The sequence below is a fragment of the Trachemys scripta genome, chromosome 9 (assembly GCF_013100865.1).
Source record: "Trachemys scripta elegans isolate TJP31775 chromosome 9, CAS_Tse_1.0, whole genome shotgun sequence".
Classification (NCBI taxonomy): Eukaryota; Metazoa; Chordata; order Testudines; family Emydidae; genus Trachemys; species Trachemys scripta.
This window is the reverse complement of record NC_048306.1, coordinates 12715952-12737271: the sequence shown is the minus strand read 5'-3', so window position 1 is coordinate 12737271 and position 21320 is coordinate 12715952. Positions and strand designations below refer to the sequence as shown.

Here is a 21320-nt window from a genome sequence, read left to right as displayed (position 1 = left end):
TTACTTTCATGCTTGGCCTGCTGGAGTCCAGCTTCATCCACCTTCTCCACAGGCTACAAAGCTCATCTTCCTTTGTGGCGTTTGAGGAGGAGACAGGATGTGGTTAGCTGCTATATGGTGTAATTACATAGTGGGACTGGATTGGGTTACAATTATGGGCCGCTGGCAAGGCACTAATTAAGTTTATTATTGTGCATTTTAAAATATTGGAAGGGTGTCACAGAGCTTGGGAGGGCAGCTTCTAGCATGCATGTTTTAGAAATCTAAACAAACCGAAGGCATAAAAATGCATGACTGTATTAACAAATGATGCAAGCATTTCCAACAGACAGATTTTATGTAACAGTAGCCTTGTATATAATCTGATTTGTGTGTTACTCAAGGTTATCTCCATACAGTACCATTTAACACTGCATGCAAATCTCACAGTGAGATATATTTTAGCATTGAGAAGTGGATTTAAAGTGCAATTAAAGTTTAGAGTTGGAAAACCCTTTCACTGGTCCCGCAGACTTATTTCTTACCTTGTGGATATAGCCACATCCACTCTCCACTTAATGTCATTAACACTTGGCAGCTTATTTCCTTGTTTCGTAGTTGTGGCTTCAACAACAGGACGCCTGGAAGATAAACCAGGGAAGGGAAATTATGAAGCACACATGTAAGGCAAAAATCTAAAGGGAAAAAAATATGCCTCAGTACAAACATGTTTCCCCTCTGCGTCTAACATCATTCAGAGCACTCTGAACAAATTAAGGTTTTGTAAAGGGGCTGCATCTTGTGCTCAGACTACACACACGCTTCTTGCCTTTTGCTGCACTTTTCAACAGATAATTTATCGAACTCCTGTGTGTAATTTCAGTAAACTGAGGTCACAGTAATGATCTGTCAAAGGGTTATGGTAGAGACCTGAGTGTTGAAATTGGAATCAGAATAATATATAAGTCAGTGGTGCACTATTAACAACTAAGGTCCTTCTGCCAATATACCATGTGAGGCCAGCACTAGCAAGTAAGAAAGAGGGTTTAAACACAGAAATTAAGATGTGCCAACACCCTCCTCCCCAACTGCCCTCCCCTCAGCAAACACATACAGCACTGCTGCAGCAGAGCACGCCTAGTGTCAATTAACATCAAGTTTAAAAAAAAAAAGAAAAGATAATGTTAACATCAGGGAGCCGTCTGAAGCGTGCAGTAAAATGTCATCCCTGGATCCTTGTTAGAGTATGTAAAGTGGATCGGATTAGAGTTCCTTATGTAATGCACAGTCACAGCAAGCCCCGACGTGGCTTTTATGATTTTGTCTAGTCTAATAAATGAAAGTTTTGGCTTCTTACACATCGTATTTTGTAGCAAGAGTCACACATGCTGGGTTTAGGTGTATTTCTATGAGAAAATGCAGTTGACGGTGATTAAACTTCAGATGCCTGGCAGTCTTTAAAATTTTAATAGCATCTTAAACTCAGAGTAAGTAAACAAGCCAAATCTGATACAAAGACACAACAAGCATCCATTTTTAGATGGACTCACAAACTATCTCCAGAAGAAGGTCACTCAGTGGTCTGCTGGGAGACAGTCTGAACTTCGTGTTACTCATCCTTTTTTTTTTTTGCTAAGCTTCTTGTGCCAGGGTAAGTTATTTATGGTACATTTCAAAGCTACTCCAACCAAGGGCTGGATGATGCTTCACATAATCTAATTACATACTTTATTTCAGAAGAGATTCCTCTTTTCAGAAACGAGGATACATTCGCTCGATAGTCTAATGGCTATCCCTACTCAGATCCAGGCATACCGTTTCCTTGGTGTCTGCTTATAATTTGTCCAGAGAAATTAGCAGTTAGACAAAGGTGTGTAACACGGACAACCTAAGGTAGTATGATGTTCTCGTGTAGAGCAAAGGCCAACCCCCCCCCCCCAAAGTTATTTTCAGAACTGACAGGCATCCCTGGTAGTGTGGACAAAAACAAGAGCAGAGGAAATAGATCATCTGGCTCTTGCCCATAGTCAGCCTGTGGATAAGAAGTAGGTCAACACAGCTGGGTGCCACTACGAGGAGTCAGAGCCTAGAAATGGGCATTAGCAGAATCCTGACAGGATTAAATATTATAAACATGCCTTCCCCTCAATGGCGAGCTGCTGCAGGGCATCGTTTGTAGGGAGATCACCTCAAAAATATCCATGCTGCAATTTGCTGCCTTTGTACGTGCTAATGTCAGTCAGTGGAAGACACTTCAATTAGGCAGGAGGGTCTTGGGGGGAGAGGTGGAATAAGAAGTCTTCTTCCATTTTCTAGGTTGCGGGCGTTAAAGGTCCATAGTGCAAACAAGTGTGATGAGACTTAGCGTCAGACTCTCACTTAGAAGTCACAAAAACTCTGTGGCAAAGGTTTAGACCAGGGGTCTCAAACTCAATTTACCTTAGGGCCAGTGCCAGTCCTCAAATCCTCCCAGTGGGCCAATAATGTCACTCATGCTGCCCCCCCAACACTCTGCCCCCTGCCTGCCTAAGGCTCTGGGAGGGAGTTTGGGTGGGGGAGGAGGTGCAGGGTGCAGGCTCTGGGATGGAGTTTGGGTGCAGGCTCTGGGCTGGGGCAGGGGGTGGGGTTGCAGGCTCTGGGAGGGAGGAGGGGTAAGGCTCTGGGAGGGAGTTTGGGGGCTGGGTGTGTGTGTGGAGAGGGGGTGCAAGCTCTGGGAAGGAGTTTGGGGGCGGTAGGGGATATGTGGGAGGGGGTGCGGTGCTTACCTGGGGGTCCAGGGCGGGGCGGGACAGGGGGCCTCAGTGCGCTGCTGCTCCCAGGCACTGCCTCGGCAGCTTCCCATTGGCCACAGGGGCGCTCGGGGCGGGGGCAGCATGCGGAGGCACAGTCCCGCCCCTCCCTGTGGCCGCAGGGAGGGGCCAGCAGCCACTGGAGTGAACAGGCAGATGCCACTCAGCTCCGCTGCGCTGCGCTGCCGGGGCCCTGGGGTGGCAGGTGGGGCCAAAGGAGAGACCCGGCTCCAAAACTGCTGGAGCCCCGCGGACCACACTGGGGAGGTTCATGGGCTGCAGATGGCCCGCAGGACGGGAGTTTGAGACCCCTGGTTTAGACCTTTAGTTTGGTGCTGGACTGATAGGTATAAACTTCTTTTTACAAGGTAGTTTCATTTTCAGTCAACACTTTCTTAACGCTCTCCACCCATACAAATGCAGCTGGAAACGGAAAATCAATGCACGAGAACACAGCAAGGATGGTAGAAACTCAGCAGCCAAAGTGAAAAGAAATGGGATGTTGGTGATAGGAAAAGAAGAGTTTATTTACACTGCAAAACATAAGACACCTTTGACTTCATAGAGTCTTCACTGCACCTGCTGAGTCTCGTGTCTTCAAAAGCACTTTAATTAAATAAAAATTTTTGGGGGGTAAAGAGTGTCCATCAGTGACCCCATGTATTCTCTGCATGCAACGCTTCACACAGAACTGTCTAGAAACAGTGTGAGTGAAGGAACAGTGGGCAAAGTAGGATGCACCACATTATACTTGGGACATAATGATATTCATGGGGACCTAAATGAGTGTGTCAGAGTACTCTAAGCAAAATGCATTGCAGCAGGAGAGCATCTGGAATGAACTCCAGGACTGGATGCAGTAACTGAACTACCAATGTCAAAATTAATGACAAACCAATTCCAGACATAGCAGTATTCGCCTAAAAGGAATGTATGAAAATTCAATTGTATAACAAGAGCACACGAATCAGTGAGACATACAGAACCATGGGACCCACTCTAAGCAATGATCAGACAATACAGTAATCTGGATTAAAATTAAATTGTACTAAATTTATTGTAGGTATTAAAAGTTGGAGAATCTAAAGTAATCCCTTTCAAAAAGCAGCTTTAATTTCTCACAGTTTATCTGATGGTGTCTATCAGACATGCTGATCTTCTCCCTTTATCTACACGGCTTGACATATCTGAAGCTGTGGTGATATAAAGAGAAATACCATTTTTAATTTTGCAGAGTTTTGGAACTGTCATTTAAGATGCAAAATTATGTGGATAGGCCAGAATGCCTGGAAAACCATAAAAATGAGAGGTTAAATGTTTATTTGAAATGGATTCCTCTGGGATATCTAGTTCATATGAGTTCTGAATCAAAAAAATCTAATAGGTCTCACTCCAGTGGTCAGGTACTTAGAATGACTGTACATACATTTATAATTCATTAAAAAAAATGTAGAATTAGGTGTTACCTCATGCAGCAGATTTGCATGGAAATGATACATGGTTCTACAAGTCCCTCTGTTCTGGTTCTTAAACATGAAGCCAGATTACATTGGATAATCACAGCTGGAGTTAACTCTTCTGAAATTAAAAAAGCTAAATTCTCTAACACAATAGTGGCCTGGATGAAAATACATAATTCATGCACATTCTACCCTCCCTTCAAATGTCTCTCTCCATCACCAACGTTTCACTTGGCACCTATGAACTCTGCATTCTTACATCTACAGTGGTGTAATTCAGAAAGAAAATTACAGAAAGGAAGAAAGAGGAGTAAAACGTATACCTGCTCCCAAGAAATCTGCACTTTGAGCAAAGAGCCGAAACAAGGAAAATTAATAATATTTTGAACTTCTGTAGCATCATTCATCCATTTGTTTTGGGTAAAAACAACAACTAAGAACAAGGAGAAAAGAATTATATCAATAACAATGCTGGGCTTGATTCTCACAGGTGCTGAGTGCCTCCAACTCTCGGTGAGGAACACTCAGCACATGCAAGATCAAGCCATTTATAAATATGGTGAGAGATAAAATAAGAATAGAGGATCCATCTGGGAGAAAGGACCCCCTAGAGAGGGAGAAAAATAGTCTGCTTTAATCCTCCTTGATTTGATGTAGCACACTAATCTATTAAGCTATCAGGTAAATGAATTCTGACTAGTGCAGCACCAGCTATTAACCCTTCTAGAGTATCATCAAATCACCTGGATTGAATTCTCAAGTCAATTTTACAATCAGGCTGGATGACTGAACTCGATCTAGGAAAGTCTCTAACAATTACAGCACAGCATATGGCATGGCACATGTGGTTAGACTGTCAATGAAGCATGCTAATAAATATGCTCTGTATAATGCAAGTTATAGAAAACTTAATGATGATGAATAATCATAGAAGTGTAGGACTGGAAGGGACCTCAATAGGTCATCTAGTCCAGACCCCAGCACTCATGGCAGGACTAAGTAACAACTAGCTCATTCCTGATAGATGTTTGTCTAACCCAGTGGTGGCCAACCTGTAGCCAGCAGGCCGCATGCAGCCCACACAGTACACAGCTGTGACCCAGCTGTGTGCTAAAAAATATCCGGGTCTCAGCTGCTTGGCCCTGCGTGTGGCAGGGTACAGGTCTGGGTCCTGGCTGCCCGCCCCCCACTGGTCTAACCTGTTCTTAAAAATCTCCAGTGAAGGGATTCCACAACCTTCCTAGACAATTTGTTCCAGTGCTTAACCACCCTAACAGGAAGCTTTTGCTAATGTCCATACCTACACCTCCCTTGTTGCAATTTAAGCCCATTGAGTCTTGTCCTATCCTCAGAGGTTAAGGAGAACATTTTTTCATCCTCCTCCTTGTGACAACCTTTTATGTATTTTATGTTATGTCCCCTCCTCAGTCTTCTCGTCTCCAAACCAAACAAACCCAGTTTTTTCAATCTTTCCTCATAGGTCATGTTTTGTAGACTTTTAATCATTTTTGTTGCTCTCCTCTGAACTTTCTCCAATTTGTCCATATGGCGCCCAGAACTGGGAGTAAATAGGAAAATTGTTTCTTGTGTCTTGCTTACAACACTCCTGCTAATACATCCCAGAATGTTGTTTGCTTTTTTTGCAGTAGTATTACACTGTTGACTCATGTAGCTTGTGACTGACAATAACCCCCACATTCCTTTCCACAGTACTTCTTCCTGGACAGTCATTTCCCATTCTGTACGTGTGGAATTTGATTCTTCCTTCCTAAGTGAATATTTTGCATTTGTCCTTCTTGAATTTCATCCCATTTACTACAGACCATTTCTCCAGTTTGTTCAGATCATTTTGAATTTTAATCCTATCCTCAAAGCACTTGCAACTGCTCTTAGCTTGGTATCATCTGCAAACTTTATAAGTGTACTCTCTATGCCATTATTTAAATAATTGAAGAAGATATTGAACAGAACTGGACCCAAGGACACATCCCTGAGGGATCCTACTCAATAAGCCTTTCCAGCTTGACTGTGAGCTACTGATAACTACTCTCTGGGAACGATTTTCCAGCACCCACATTATAGTAGTTCCATCTAGGTTGTATTTCCCTAGTTTGTTTATGAGAAGATCATGCGAGATAGTATCAAAAGCCTTACTAAAGTCAAGATATACCACATTTAACACTTCCCCCTATCCATAAGGCTTGTTACCCTGTCAAAGATAGCTGTTATGTTGATTTGACATGATTTCTACTGGACAAATTCATGTTGACTGTTACTTATTACCTTATCATCTTCTAGGTGTTTGATTGCTTGACTATTTGCTCCATTATCTTAACAGGTACTAAATGACTAGTCTGTAATTCCCCAGGGTTGTCCTTTCTACCTTTTTATAGATTGGCACTATAGTTGCCCCTTTCCAATCCTCTGGAATCTCTCCCATCTTCCATGAGTTTTCAGAGATAATGGCTAATGGCTCAGATATCTCCTCATTCAGCTCCTTGAGTATTAGGATGTATTTCATCAGGCCATGCCAACTTGAAGACATCTAACCCGAGTAAGTAATTTTTAACATGTTCTTTCCCTACTTTAGTCTCAGATCTTGCCTCATTTTCACAGGAATTCTCTAAGTTAGATGTCTGATCGCTAGTAATCTTTTTGGTGAAAACAAACAAAAAACGGCATTTAGGACTTCTGTGATTTCCACATTTCCTCTTACTGTCTTTCCCCCCTCATTGGGTAACGGGCCTACCCTGTCCTTGGTCTTCCTCTTGATTCTAATATATTTGTAGAATGTTTTCATTTTACCCTTCGTGTCTCTAGCTAGTTTAATCTCATTTTGTGCCTTGGCCTTACTAATTTTGTCCCTACATGCTTGACTGAATTTTGTCTGTACATACATAATATCTAACTCTTACATAGCATTTCCATCTGTTGGTGAAAGTATCATTATCCTCATCTTACACACAGGGAAACTGAGGGACAAACCCCAAATCATTCTGAGTTTCCCAAAGAAACTGCTGGTCTCCACTGCACCTGACTGCTACTACTGGAATTCTGTGCCACTGCGCAATGCAGAATTTGCGCAGAATTAATGTTCACTGCAGAATTTTATATTTTTATGCAAAATTTTTGATTTCCAGCGAAATGCTTCCTTTTTCCAGTTTTGCGTGTTTCAAATGTATTAGTTATGTATACACATTTCGTCTCTATGTGCACATGAGCCTGAACACATCCCCCTCTGCTCCCATCTATCACTGAACGCCCCAGCACTCCTGCCTGCACCTGGCATGGGGGCATGCATACCACCTCTGGAGATGAAGGAGGGTTGGCTGGCAAACCATGTACAAGACCCAAGCCACACAAACAACCCCTCTCCCTCCACACACACCCCCTTACACACACACACACACACACACACACACACTCACTCTTCGCTGGGTCTCTCTTCTCCATGCTAACTGCCCGCTATCCTACAACAAAACTCACCAGCCCCCCTCCCATTACGGTGGTGTGACCCAAAAACCTTACAATACACACAGAAGCTTGAACTTGGACAAGACATGACAGACAGACACAAAACAGTCCTTTAGGACGCTAGTGCCCTTTTAGACCAGGTGATTACAATACTTTTGTATAACCTATTTTTGTATAATATTTAATTTCACTGAAACAGAACATAAGTGTCACCAAAATACATCGAGTTCTGTATTAATATGTCTAGTAGAGAATCTATTTGCCAAAAAACATTTCCTGATTTTTTTGTTGTTGTCTGTATTGTTTCAGACATACTTGCTGATGGGTATTTTGAAATAAATTACCAAAGGAATTGAAACTGGTGTGATTATATTGTATTTTGACAAAATATGCAGAATTTTTTAATATTGTATGCAGTATTTTTAATTTTTTGGTGCAGAAATCCCCAGGAATACCTGACACAATCTGGGATTTCACCACTTGCCTTCTGTTGCAGATATACTAGTTGAAATTTTCAAGGCAGTTCAAGAGATTCAGCTACACGTCCTCTATCCAAGCAGTGCAAGAACTGTGGCTAAATTCCCTGCACAGTTTCAAAAATCTCAACCATTATTTTAATTGTCCATAAACATGCATGTATTCATCATCATGGAACAGTGCATAAAAGTAAATATGACCCCTGATTCACGGAGCTTACAATGTAAATCATGTTGAGCAAAAGACAAACTACATAGGCTGAAGATTGAATCTTCAGGGGGAAGGTCAGGGATTTGTGCCTTGAGAAAGGATTTAAATGTGGCAAGAGAAGCTGCTTGCTGCACAGAGGTATACTCTTGAACTGATAGTCACTTTACATAGAATCAGAATTGTAGGGTGAAATCCTGGACCCTACTTCATTGGGACCAGGTTATCACCCACAATCCTTTAGACCAGTCGCTTTCAACCTGTGGTCTGTGGACCCTTGAGTTTCTGCAGACTATGTCTAAGGGGCCCGCAAAAGGTTGTCGTTACCACAGAACAGTGGTTTTTAATCACATCTAAGATTTCCAAAGGGGTCAGCACCTCCATTTGAAATTTTGTAGGGGTCTGCAAATGAAAAAAGGTTGAAAACCACTGCTTTAGACTTCTGATAAGAGCATGTAAATTGATTTATAAAATTACGAACCTGTTACCAAAGACCACACTAGCAAAGTCCATGATGAACTCTTCTGGTATCCTTAAAGAAAAGGTCAACAATATTAGACAAATATATAAAAGTGTTCTGTAACCACAGATTCCCACCCCTCTCTCTCTCCAAGTTATGTAAACCATTATATAATTCAAAACACATAGTTTTATCCACATTTTACATTTTTTCCTCAGTTAGAACTACCATCAGATTTTAAGCAATCACTTAAGTTCAGTCAAATTGAGAGGAACACAGCCTAGCAGGATTCCACTACCTTTTATAGCAGGGGTCTTAGGAACTCCCTTTCACCTTTCCCTCCTTCCTTGGATAGCCTTTATTCTCTAAAGCAAATGGTTAGATACATCAAGTGTGAATTTCAAAGGTGCTCAGCCCTGACCTAACTGCTCTGAGTGACGTCAATTGGCGTTTTCCCAGTGACGTTAATGGGAGCAGAATTAGGCCAATGCTAGGTGCTTTGGAGAATCCCAACCAACACTTTTTGATTTTACTTCCATCTTAAAGTTCAGGGGAAAGAGAAGGAAAAGATTTGCAAAGAATGGCACCTCAGAACGATGTGGAAATCTCTGGAATAGCTCAGAGCACTTATTAAAAAAGCCACGTTACATGGACTGTGCAATATTATTAATAATTCACAATGTCTTAACGCACACAGCAATCGAAGATCAGAAAAGAAAAGGAAAGGTCCCTGTCCTGAATGGCTTATTGGTTATAGGTGAGATCGGAACAAAGAGGAACAAGGTAAGAATTTACAGAGTGGGGTGTGACCATTAGATCTTGAATGCTTAATGGTAAAGGTGGATTTTAAATAGCTTCTTGAAGGGGAAGTTTAATTTAAATTAGTGGGGAGGGTATTCCAGGCATATGGAAACACATGGAAGGCGGCACAGAGAGGGAAGTGGGCAAGAGGCAAAGAGGAGTGCTTTTCTGGCTGTGTGCACATCTCCTTCTCCATGAAAGGCAATGGGGTCCTACAATACAAACACTGTCTGAATTATCTAGGCAAGCTTTTTACCTGAAACACCCCAGCAAGGAACAAGGTTCCATATGGCAAACAACTCTTCCTGACTTTTCCTCTGTAAGGGCTGAACAAAGGGGACGTAATGGTACTTCTCAATGCACTGTGTTTATTGTCCTGGTGTGGATTACTCAAACACATAAGACGTACTAATACCACCTTTGCTACTGCATTATTTTTGCAATTCAAAATAGGTTTTCAGGAAACCAACAATGTGCAGACATTGTCCCTGGCTCAAGCAGCTTACATTTTAGTCCAGTCACAGAAGGGAGAGATCAGACAAACAATGCTGAACTAGAGACGGTGTAAGTATCCAGCAGTGATCATTTTTCAAAGGATTTGTTGAAAAGAATGTTTCAAGGAGGGATCTGTGGGACGAGGAGCAGGCTGTGAGGACACCCTTATCCAGTGTTACTAGACCAGGTGCTGACCAGCGCTACAAAACTATTAAGTATGCAGAGAAAAATATTCCTGGCAGTGGTCACAGACTCACTCCCACTGGCTCAGCGGCTTCTGTTTTGCTAAATGAAAGGTGAATTTGAGAGACTGCTATTCTCTCTGCTGATGAAAGTGCATGCCTGGAGATAACCTCCGTGTTGTGATACTGGATGATAACGAGAGTGACAATCAACAGTGATATAATCAATCCTAAGTGGGTTTGCCCTCCCTGCCTCCTTTTCCACTAGATCTATTGAGGCAGGGGTAAGGAACTAAAGACCATAAAAGCACCTGAGAGTTACAGGACCTTTGCCTGTCTGATTCCAGCCAAAAAAGTTTTCAGCCTCACTGAAGGGAATGGTAAAGACTATGGGGAAGGCGAAAGCAAGGATATGACTCAAGCCCATAACTTCTGGAGGAGAAATGACAACTTGCTGTCTCTCTGCTCTGGCCAAATTCTGGCAGCATCAATAGAAGAGGGCTATTGCTCAGCCTGGTACATGTGTACCTCATGCATGTGGTCGTGGTGCCAATGAGAAATCTTGGCCCAATGACCCACGCCAGTTGATGCACATGGAGATATTTCTTTGGTTAATTAATACATCCCTGGGGCAGTGAGTGTGTGCTTTGCCTCCAGCTCAGATATGCTGTGCAACAATATCAATGTCATTTCCCATAAGAATCACTGAAGTTGTGAAATGAGCCAATACACCTAAAACTTTCAAAATCTCTCTGCATGCCCTTGTGACCAGAAAGACACTATTTACTCATTTAAAAATCTAGTCTCAAAGTGAGCAGAAACAATGATTTAAAAAAAAAAAATCATTCAGAGATGAAAATGTTAGAAGACATCTCCCCTTAAGTTAACTAGCTTATTAGACTCTCCCGAGGGCACCAGAGAAGACTACCAGTGTAAACTTCTAGGTCTGAGAGCAGCATGAATGTACAGGCAAGTTAACTTTTATGGCTACGCCAGCCACATTAACAGCAGCAATGAGGCATGTGTATTGTCACTCTTATGTACTTTCTTCTTCTAGTAATCCAGGCCAATCCTGTAACAAGAGTCACCTAGGCTGACTAATGAAGACCTTCCTGTGGGGAAAAGTGTTGGTAACATGATTAATCTATTAGTAGGAGGGGAAAAAAAACCCATACAAGTGTGAGGCAATGGCACTGTGGTCAAGTGGCAAGAGCAGGGGACTGGATATCAGGAGTCCTGGATTCTGTTTCCAACTCTAACACTGACTTGTGCTTTGGAAAGTTTCATTTCTCAACCCCAATTTCCTCTGTACAACAGGGATAATATTTACCTACTCACAGGTGGCATGGAGGTTTTAGAGAGTCCTGTGGCACCTTTAAGACTAACAGATGTATTGGAGCATAAGCTTTGGTGGGTGAATACCCACTTCATCAGACGCATGTTTAGGACTCTCTGTTGCTTTTTACAGATCCAGACTAACACGGCTACCTCTCTGATACATGGGGGTTTTATTATTTCTTGAGCACATAAAATGCACTTCTTAATGTCCAACACAGAGAAGACAAGGCTCCTGCCTCATTCTAGGCAACCAAGTTCAGACCCAGTACACCAGATGTTCAAGGATTGGAAAGTCAAATATCCAAGTGGTGCACATTTATTTAAAAAAATGGGTTCACGTTGAAAAGGCTTCTTAGAAAAATGCAAAGGAGGCAGGGCAATTCACTGACCTAGATGAAGAGGGAGACTGTCCCAAGCAGTAGGGGTAGCATGGAAGATGACACAAAGATGAAATGGGGACAGAGTACAAAGAGGGACGGGGTTAGGCAGGAGGCTTGGATGGAATGAGGGGATAACTGAGAGGTCGGCAGCCCCTGCTAGCGACTAGGATGTGATTGCCAACAACCTTGAGGAAAGTAGCTTTGGTGGAATGAAAGAGGCAGAAGCCAGAATGCCGAGGAGCTAGGAGAGAGAATGTTTGTAAAATAATTTGAGATCCTGGCACAAAAGACATTACACAGATGCACAAAATATTAAAACAAACAATGCAGGGTATAGGTTGCGTTTTCTCTTATTTCTCCCCATTTCTGTGTTCAGCAACAAACCAGGAAGATCACTACTATGCAGTGAGGACTAGCTTATAGTGCCTGAACGTCTATACAAAGATATTCTCTCTGGATAGACTGAAATGGATTTTGACTAAGTCTTTGTAACAAACATTATGCTTTGCTGGCTAATTAGCACAAGCGATCACAGCTGAACAATGCAGTAGGATTTCACGAGTGTTATATCATTGTCCTTTCAAAGCAAAAAGTAGGACAGTTCCTCAACTTCTGAAATGTTGTCATTGTCTTAGCAAACATACTAACAAAAACAAAATATTGCATGGCGGGTGTGTGTGCGCAGGTCACATTTGTATAACCTACATTAAGGACTAAATTGTGCCATCTCCCCAATGTGTGAAATTTACTGCATGAGTTCAATGCCAAATCATATCTTATACAACGCCTGAATATTTCTCCTGGCTTCACATGACCTTGTTATCAAAGTATTACAAGTAAATTACATCTGAACAGGACCATGTTACACTACACTCATCTCACACTCAGTTGATATCATGGTAATAAGCAAAGTGATAATCAAGCTTTTTGGGGGGAGGTGGGCAACGGATAGAAGGGGTGAGGCAAGGATGAAGTGGCAGGCTCAGCTCTTTGTTATCTTGCATCTGAAGGATGAAGTCAATCCCTTACAGAGTTCTCTCAGCAGGTCCATGGGTGTGATGCTATATTGATCACTCTGACATTTTAAAACAAACCTAACTTTGAAGAGCTTTTTTTTTTTTTAAAAGGTAGTGTTTGGTGAAAGCTTCTGGTCTGACAGCCTGGAGCCTCAAATCCTCTATCTACAGATCAGGTACAGCCCAGACAGCAATAACACAATTTCCTTTATTTATGCCACACTCTTTCTGTGGGTACGTCTACACTTACCAGAGGGTCCGGCAGCAGGCAATCGATGTTCTGGGATCGATTTATCGCGTCTGGTTTAGACGCGATAAATCGATCCCGGAAGTGCTCGCCGACGCCGGTACTCCAGCTCGGCGAGAGGAGTACGCGGCATCGACGGGGGAGCCTCCCTGCCGAGTCTGGACCCGCGGTAAGTTCGGACTAAGGTACTTCGAATTCAGCTACGTTATTAACGTAGCTGAATTTGCGTACCTTAGTCCGAAGTGGGGGGGTTAGTGGGGACCAGGCCTGTGTCTCAGCCATGATCTGGAGAAAAGCTGGCTAGGATTGTGGCTGGTTTTACCTTCATGTTCAATCCTTGGAGTCTCAAGCGTGGACTGCCAATCATGGTGGTGCTTTTGTGATGGAGTTACTTGTTCACGGGGAACTGGACTGAGAACACCAGCTCATTTCACAAAGGCTGTCACTAGATAGTATCCACTTTTGGATTATACTGACCTGGGCTGGTTTTCAACTGGTGACCTAGAGGAGACTGGCTTGAGGAACTGGCAATGAGACATAGAGCTGCTCTCTCCCACAAAGAGCAATAACATTTAAAAAGTTGATTACAGCGGCCTGTTCCCCTACAGGGTAGCAGCTACACAAAAACAGTTATAGTGAGCAATTTAGATGAAATAAATGGGCATACCTAAGCTCCTGAAGATCTTCCTTAAAAACCTACAAAGACAAGGAATGTGCAATTTACATACTGTAGACTTGAAAACTGGTTCCGCATTAAAAAGATATACATTTACAAGAACTAAAATAGTGGTTACTTGCTTGTTAGCGCGCCCCCCTCCCCCAATTTTATTCCATGCTAATAGTCCTGAGATGGTAAAATGGATGCTGGATAGGATTTCCAGACATGCCTAAGTGACTTAGGAGCAGAAGTCAACGCTCAGTGGGACGTATGATCCTAAATCACTTAGGTCTATACATACTGCCCACCATTGGCAGCAGCATGTAGGGCATAGGAAGGCAAGTGGAAGGCAAGCTGTGTCTACAGTGTGATGTGTAGCTACATGAATCAGTGAAAGGCTCTGGCAGCAGGACTCCTAAAAATAGCAATGTAGACAGGAGAGGCACTGCTTGGGCATGTAGAGAGCTGTGTAGGGTACTCACCCACAGGGTTCAGGCTTGTCTTTACTTGCCTAAGCAGTGCCTCACCACTGTTTATACACTAGATAGGGGATGGGCAGTGCATGTACTCTACACACTGCTGGAAGGAGTGTGTTGTGTAGACGTTCTCTTAGACACATTTGAAAACTCCATCCATTAGTTTTAAGAAAAACCTCTGCCATTCCATCTTTATTAAATCTACATGCTCTTCCTTTGGAATCATGTTGTGGTCTCTGAAAACACTTTAGGGGTGCTTGTTTAAACTATTAGAACAAAACAGAAGTTGCAAAAGATAAATTCTGACCACTAAAGAAGCTTCATCACTGTAACAGTATGATGGGAGATCCCTCCCAACACCAGCCTATGACAGAGGAAAAAGAACATCTTGACACATAAGATGCCAGGAAGCGAAAAGCAGACACATTTAAAATAGAAAATAAGATTAGACAAAAAGGACAAACATAAGTTAAAATAAAGCAAAAGGTAAGGGAAACAAAATCACAAAATCATACAGAACAATGGGGGGAACTGAGGCAGAGAGATTAAGTGACTTGTCCAAATTCACATAGAATGTGTAGCAGAACCAGGAACAGAACTCAGGTCTTCTGACACTCAGTGCCATATCCTAACCATGCACTTATCTTTCCTCCGAGATACACATACAAGGCAAGGAAAAACAGGTGTGCAGCACAATTTCACACGTTTTTTTCTAAACACACACACACACACACACACACACACACACACACACACACACACAGATAGTGTGGAAAAAAAGTTGATGGCAAAAGAAATTACAAATTATCAAAAAAAGAGAGACGGCTACAAAATGAAGACAAATAAAACAGACAAGCACAACCAGAATGCAAGCTGCTGAAGTAGAAAATGGATGCAAGTAAATCTTTTCCATAAACTAAGCTTTTCCATAAATGTCTGCAGAAGTATCTTGTAAATCTATACTTCAGGTCTTTTTAAAAACAGAACAACAAGATTAGTAGCAAGAAATGCATTTCCCAGCAGAGATCCTTCTACCAGTTTCTCATGACCTTTTTGAGCTGAGTGACACACCCCCGCATGGAGAAGTTTATGCTGTAATTTGCAAGTGACACAACCTTAATTTATCAAGGCACCATGCATTCCTAGTACTTACTTCTTGTTTGAAAGTCAATAAGGGAAGCCGCAGGGCCTCTCTGAGAAGAGTATACATGCCAGAGATGAGGGAAGTGAGCTGCTCTTCTGACAGATCAACGCTTTCTGCAATCGCCCTCACAGATTCTTTGCAATCTTTTCCTTCCAATGCACTAACAACGACTGCAAAGAAACCAACAGGATACTCCTTTAAAATGGGGAAAGTGCGATGTGTGCGTGCACATCCAAGCAAAATTATGGAAATATTTGTGTGTATGAGGAGGCTGGTGTTTCCCCCCGGTATTAATATATCACTCCATGTCTTTGTAAACACAACTGATTGTTTACCAGGTCTGTTGTGCAACAACATATTGCACACAAAGCTCGAGTTGATGGAATAAGAGTTACGGTTTAAAGTGGAACTGTCAGCAGAAGTGGGCGAGTTTGATTTGCTCAGGGAACTGGAAATGGGATGCAAACGCTTTCATCATTATGTACTCCTGGGGGAATTCTGCACCGCTGCGCATGCACAGAATTTATGTTCCCCGCAGAAAAATGACTTTCTGACAGGGAAGCAAAGGGAAGCCACAAGAGCGGTCATGTGACCCTCCCCAGCAGTATGCTTTGGGTGCCCAGGGCAGCCGGCAGAGAGGTAAATCACTGTGGAACAGAGGGCAGGACTGGGGAAGACCCAGCTGGTGGCACCTACCCTGCACTGGGTTCAGTGCTAGTCCCGGGTGGGCTGGATAGGATGGGACTCCTCTTCCCCTGCACGGCATCCAGGGCCAGGTCAGACCCACCCCCAGATTTCTACCCAGGCTGCAGGAAGTGCTGCAAACTGTCCCCACTCCCTGCACCCATCACTCCTCAGCTACAGGGTGAGGGATCACTGTATGGGAAGCTGTTCCTCCATCCACCCAATCCCCATGCATCCAGACTCCCTCATACCCAGACCCCCTCGCTGAGCCTCACACCCCATATCCAGAACCCCTCTGCCAAGCCCCACTCCCCCTGCACTTGGACCATCCTGATGAGCCACCTGCACCCCGATCCCCACTCCACTGGCCCCAACCAGCTACATCTGGATCCCCACCAACTGAGCCCCACTCTCCCAGCATCTGGACCCCCACTGACCCCCCCTACAGAGCTCTATCCCCCCACATCCACCCCCTCCTCCACCGCTGAGCCTCAACCACCTTCACCTGGACCCCCCTGCAGAGACCAATTACCATTGCAAACCCCCCAACAAGCCCCTGTGCATCCATATCCCCCCCCGCACCCAGATCCCCCACTGAGCCACCCACACCCAGATTGCCCCACACAGAACTCTCTCAACCCACACCTGGATCCCCCAATGCTAAGCCCCTCCACACTTGGATCCTGTCTTGCTGAGTCTGTCTGCCCACACCTGGTGCACCTGGCACAGAGGGGCAGGGCTCTGGGGTGTTTCTGGGGCAGGCTGGGTCCTTGCACTGTGTCAGGGTTGGGTGCAGTCTCATTGCTGAGTCCATATCCTGGAGGGAGTCGGGGGGAGCTGCAGAGAGATCTCCCACCTCTGTGCAGGCAGTGCTCCCCAATGCCAGGCTGGAGCCTCCACATTTATTTGACAAATAACATTTGCGGAATTTTAAAATATTGTACGCAGAATTTTTTTGGCACAGAATGTCCTCAGGAGTAATTAGGTCACCAGTTTAAATTTGATGTGGGCGTGTAGTGACAAAGTCTTTCACGTCACAAGTCTGGTTTGGTGGTTCACCTACTTTAGGATGGCCTGTAGCTCTGACACTTGTTTAGTAGGAGCAGGACTAGGAGAACTAACTTGCTTCTCATCAGCTTTAGATACCACAGAGAGTTGGAAATGACACCCTGGTTGCAAGCTCAGCAGACAGGTTAAATATTGAATGGGCATGGAGGTAAAGTGAAACTAACTCTTTTTAGCTGACCTCTCTGGGTCAACATCAATGCACATTTCTGGAGCAGTTTGCACTGGTGCTAATGGTGCAGTACCAGCACCAAAGGTCAGTCAGGCTTCAACATCATAAAGAGACACCTTTGGTTGGACTCCCTAAGACCGTCAATATATAATTATTTTTCCACATTCCACATACACAAAGGCTTATAAAAATGAATTTGGCTTATATAAAAATTTTGCTTCTACAATCACATCTGTGTGGGCAGACCTCACAAATACAAGAAGCCCCACTGAGAAAGATAAATGTCTGCCTACATGGATGGGTTTGCAGGATCAGGCCTTTAAATTGGACATTTATTCTGCTCCAGATTTACCTCCTGAAATAAAATACGAAAAGTTAAAAATGGCCAGGCTGGGACAACAGCTTAACATTAAGGTTAAAAAATAAAAAAAGTTTTAACTGAATTGCCAAACTTCTTTGTGGTATTAAATGGATTTCACTCACTACCAGCTTCTATTTTTGGACAATTTTACTTCCTTTTGTACATTTTAAAATGTCTTGAAATGCAGTGAAAGATTCTAAATAATCAGAGCAGTCGACTGAAATCTTCAGTATTTATCCACAGAACAGATGTAATATGGGCAGTGCCAGCACAAGATTTCCCACAATGTTGGAAAATGACAACACTAAAGCTGAGGAATCGTCTTTAAAGGAGAAGGGGAAGATTCCTTCTTCACTGAAACTGCCTAAAAGAGTGTCAATTCGTACCAGTGGTGAGGATGTTTTTTCTGTTAACGTCTGTCCAGTAAGTGCACGTCCAGACTCGAAAAGCAGGTTGTGTTTTAAAACACATTAGCTGGTTCTGAACAACCCTAGCATGGGTAGAAGAATGGGAGGGGGCAGGTGGTGAGATCAAGCTAACACATTTTCAAACACAATTAACCCAAGCTACGGTAAGTGAAACATCTTGTTTAAAATCACGTCAGTTACAACATATTAGCTAGTATGTTTTAAAACAACCTGTTTTCCTCATTCGGACATGACCTAGAAATTGGACTGGTATCAATAATCAAATAGAAATGAATTTGGTTTCTATAAAAATTTTGCTTCTACAATCACATCTGTGTGGGCAAACCTCACAAGCAGACGCATGCCAACAAATGATCCAAGAAGCGAAAGGTTCCTTCTCTCATTACTGAATCCTATGAGTATTTCTCTTCAAATCCATTTGATCTATTTTACAATGTATATTACACCAGGGGTTCTCAACCTTTTTCTTTCTGAGTCCCCCCTTCCCCAACATGCCATAAAATCTCCATGGCCCACCTGTGCCACAACAACTGTTTTTCTGCAGCCAGAGACAGCGTTAGGGGGTAGCAAGCAGGTCAATTGTCCAGGGCCCCATGCCACCGGGGGCCTTGTGAAGCTAAGTTGCTCAGACTTTGGCTTCAGCTCTAGATGGCGGGTGTAGAGGCCCCAGGCTTCAGACTCATGTGGTGGGACTTCAGCTTTCTGCCCTGTGCCTCAGCAAGTGCCAAATCCTGCTTGGCAGACCCCCTGAAACCTGGTTGCGGCCCCCAAGGAGACCCCAGACCTCTGGTTGAGAACCACTGTATCACACTACCCTAGAATGCCTACTGTTTAATCCACACGTTGTAAAGAACTGCATAGCTTTACTGGATTGATTGGAATGCTGGTAACCACATTATAGTAACATTTCCAGTTGATACTTTTTTAAGATTGACTATTGGTAGGCAGCATGTCCAGTGGATAGAGCACAGGAGACCTAGGTTCTCATCCAGGCTCTGGAAGTGACACAGATGACTTCTCTGCACCTTAGTTTCTCCATCTGTCAAAATGGGATAACACTAAAAACATTAAAAATCCTTGTGAGCTAGGTAAACTAAATGCTGATTGAGATCAATGAAGAGAGCGTGCTGTATAAGTGCAAACATTGTTTTCAACATGAAACATTTCATCACGCATCCACTGAGTCAGAGCTAACATGCCATTAGTTTATGCTGTCAGACTTACATTCAGGGGAGCTTGTAATACCTTTGGCAGGATAACCTTGAGACTCTGGTTTGTGAATTTCTACACCTTCAACTCAGGGGTTGTATGACATTGCATATCATTTGACATTAGCTATAATATATAAACAAATTCACCATGCCTTCCAAGGCTGCCAATCCTTCAATGGAATAATAGTTTGTAGTACGTGCGCTCACCATACATCAGCATGTCAGCAAGAGGAAAAGATGGGTAGAAGGAGACCTGTGCTAGCTCGGCTTATTCTGGAAAAGTCTGTTTTCTTTGGTTGTAAGTGAAAAGTAACTAACAGTTTGGGAGGTTTCAGGGTAGCAGCCGTGTTAGTCTGTATCCTCAAAAAGNAAAAAGAACAGGAGTACTTGTGGCACCTTAGAGACTAACAAATTTATTAGAGCATAAGCTTTCGTGGGCTACAGCCCACTTCTTCGGATGCTGTAGCCCACGAAAGCTTATGCTCTAATAAATTTTAGTCTTTAAGGTGCCACAAGTACTCCTGTTCTTTTTAACAGTTTGTGAGCCGATGGAAGATTGTTTACATGTTCTAGTTACAATAGCATTTTTGAGAGACTGTTTGCTCCCTCTACAGAAGGAAGTGGGAAATGCACAATGAACTCATGAAATCTTTACCACCGACATTAAACCACTATGGGATTTAGGGAGAAGAGGGACATGTTTCTGTGTTACCTAGTCTCCAGTCCTCCCTCGTTAACAGTGGGCTGGACAAACATGGATCTACTTCCAATTTTACTTGACTATCCGGTGAATATGGCAATTTGTAATCCCATTGCCTACAATTATTACATAGCTGCTGATATAGCTTCAGTCACGAGGTGTTGCTCCATTCTCACCCCAATACACTAGCACTATGAAGATTCCTAATCCCAACTAGAGCCAGACCATTACAGCCCTGCGCAGATACAAAATTTGTATCCGCATCCAATCCACAATCCGAAAAATAATCTGCGGATGCAGATATCTGGCGGATTTGCAGCGCTCTACAGACCATCTTAATCTAATAACGGTCTACTTGTCCACTTCTTGGAATGCTTAGCTTTCTGTTATTCAGATCCAACACTCTCAGTGACTGGTTTGATCAGAAGACCAAGCATGTGGCTTCTGGTGCCAAAGAAAATTCAGTGTCCAAAACTGAAGTGATGTCAGTTGATTAAAGGGTATGAGCAGGACCTTCCTATCCATATGGGGAGTGGGAGGGTGGTACCCACTGGGGAGGAAAGGTGCAGGACCCCAAGGGGAACAGGACCCCACCCCCCACAATGGGCTGGGAGCCCCTGCCCGTTGCATGGGGGGGGTGCAGGACCCCCCCGGGGAGGAGCTGGGAGCCCCTGCCCGTTGCATGGGGGGGGTGCAGGACCCCCCCGGGGAGGAGCTGGGAGCCCCTGCCCGTTGCATGGGGGGGGTGCAGGACCCCCCCGGGGAGGAGCTGGGAGCCCCTGCCCGTTGCATGGGGGGGGTGCAGGACCCCCCCGGGGAGGAGCTGGGAGCCCCTGCCCGTTGCATGGGGGGGGTGCAGGACCCCCCCGGGGAGGAGCTGGGAGCCCCTGCCCGTTGCATGGGGGGGGTGCAGGACCCCCCCGGGGAGGAGCTGGGAGCCCCTGCCCGTTGCATGGGGGGGGTGCAGGACCCCCCCGGGGAGGAGCTGGGAGCCCCTGCCCGTTGCATGGGGGGGGTGCAGGACCCCCCCGGGGAGGAGCTGGGAGCCCCTGCCCGTTGCATGGGGGGGGTGCAGGACCCCCCCGGGGAGGAGCTGGGAGCCCCTGCCCGTTGCAT

At 44.1% G+C, this 21320-nt stretch overlaps 1 protein-coding gene across 1 annotated transcript in view; it reads right to left on the bottom strand.

The window, feature by feature from the left end:
* Positions 1-21320, bottom strand: part of LOC117882883 (COMM domain-containing protein 5-like) — a 37434-nt gene that overhangs the window by 11104 nt on the left and 5010 nt on the right. Inside the window, exons 2-5 of the mRNA XM_034781749.1 lie at positions 15593-15753; positions 13973-14001; positions 8868-8918; positions 525-620 (exon numbers count right to left, since the gene is read on the bottom strand). Of these exons, the coding sequence (XP_034637640.1) occupies positions 525-620; positions 8868-8918; positions 13973-14001; positions 15593-15753 (337 nt within the window). The remainder of the gene's footprint in view (positions 1-524; positions 621-8867; positions 8919-13972; positions 14002-15592; positions 15754-21320) is intronic.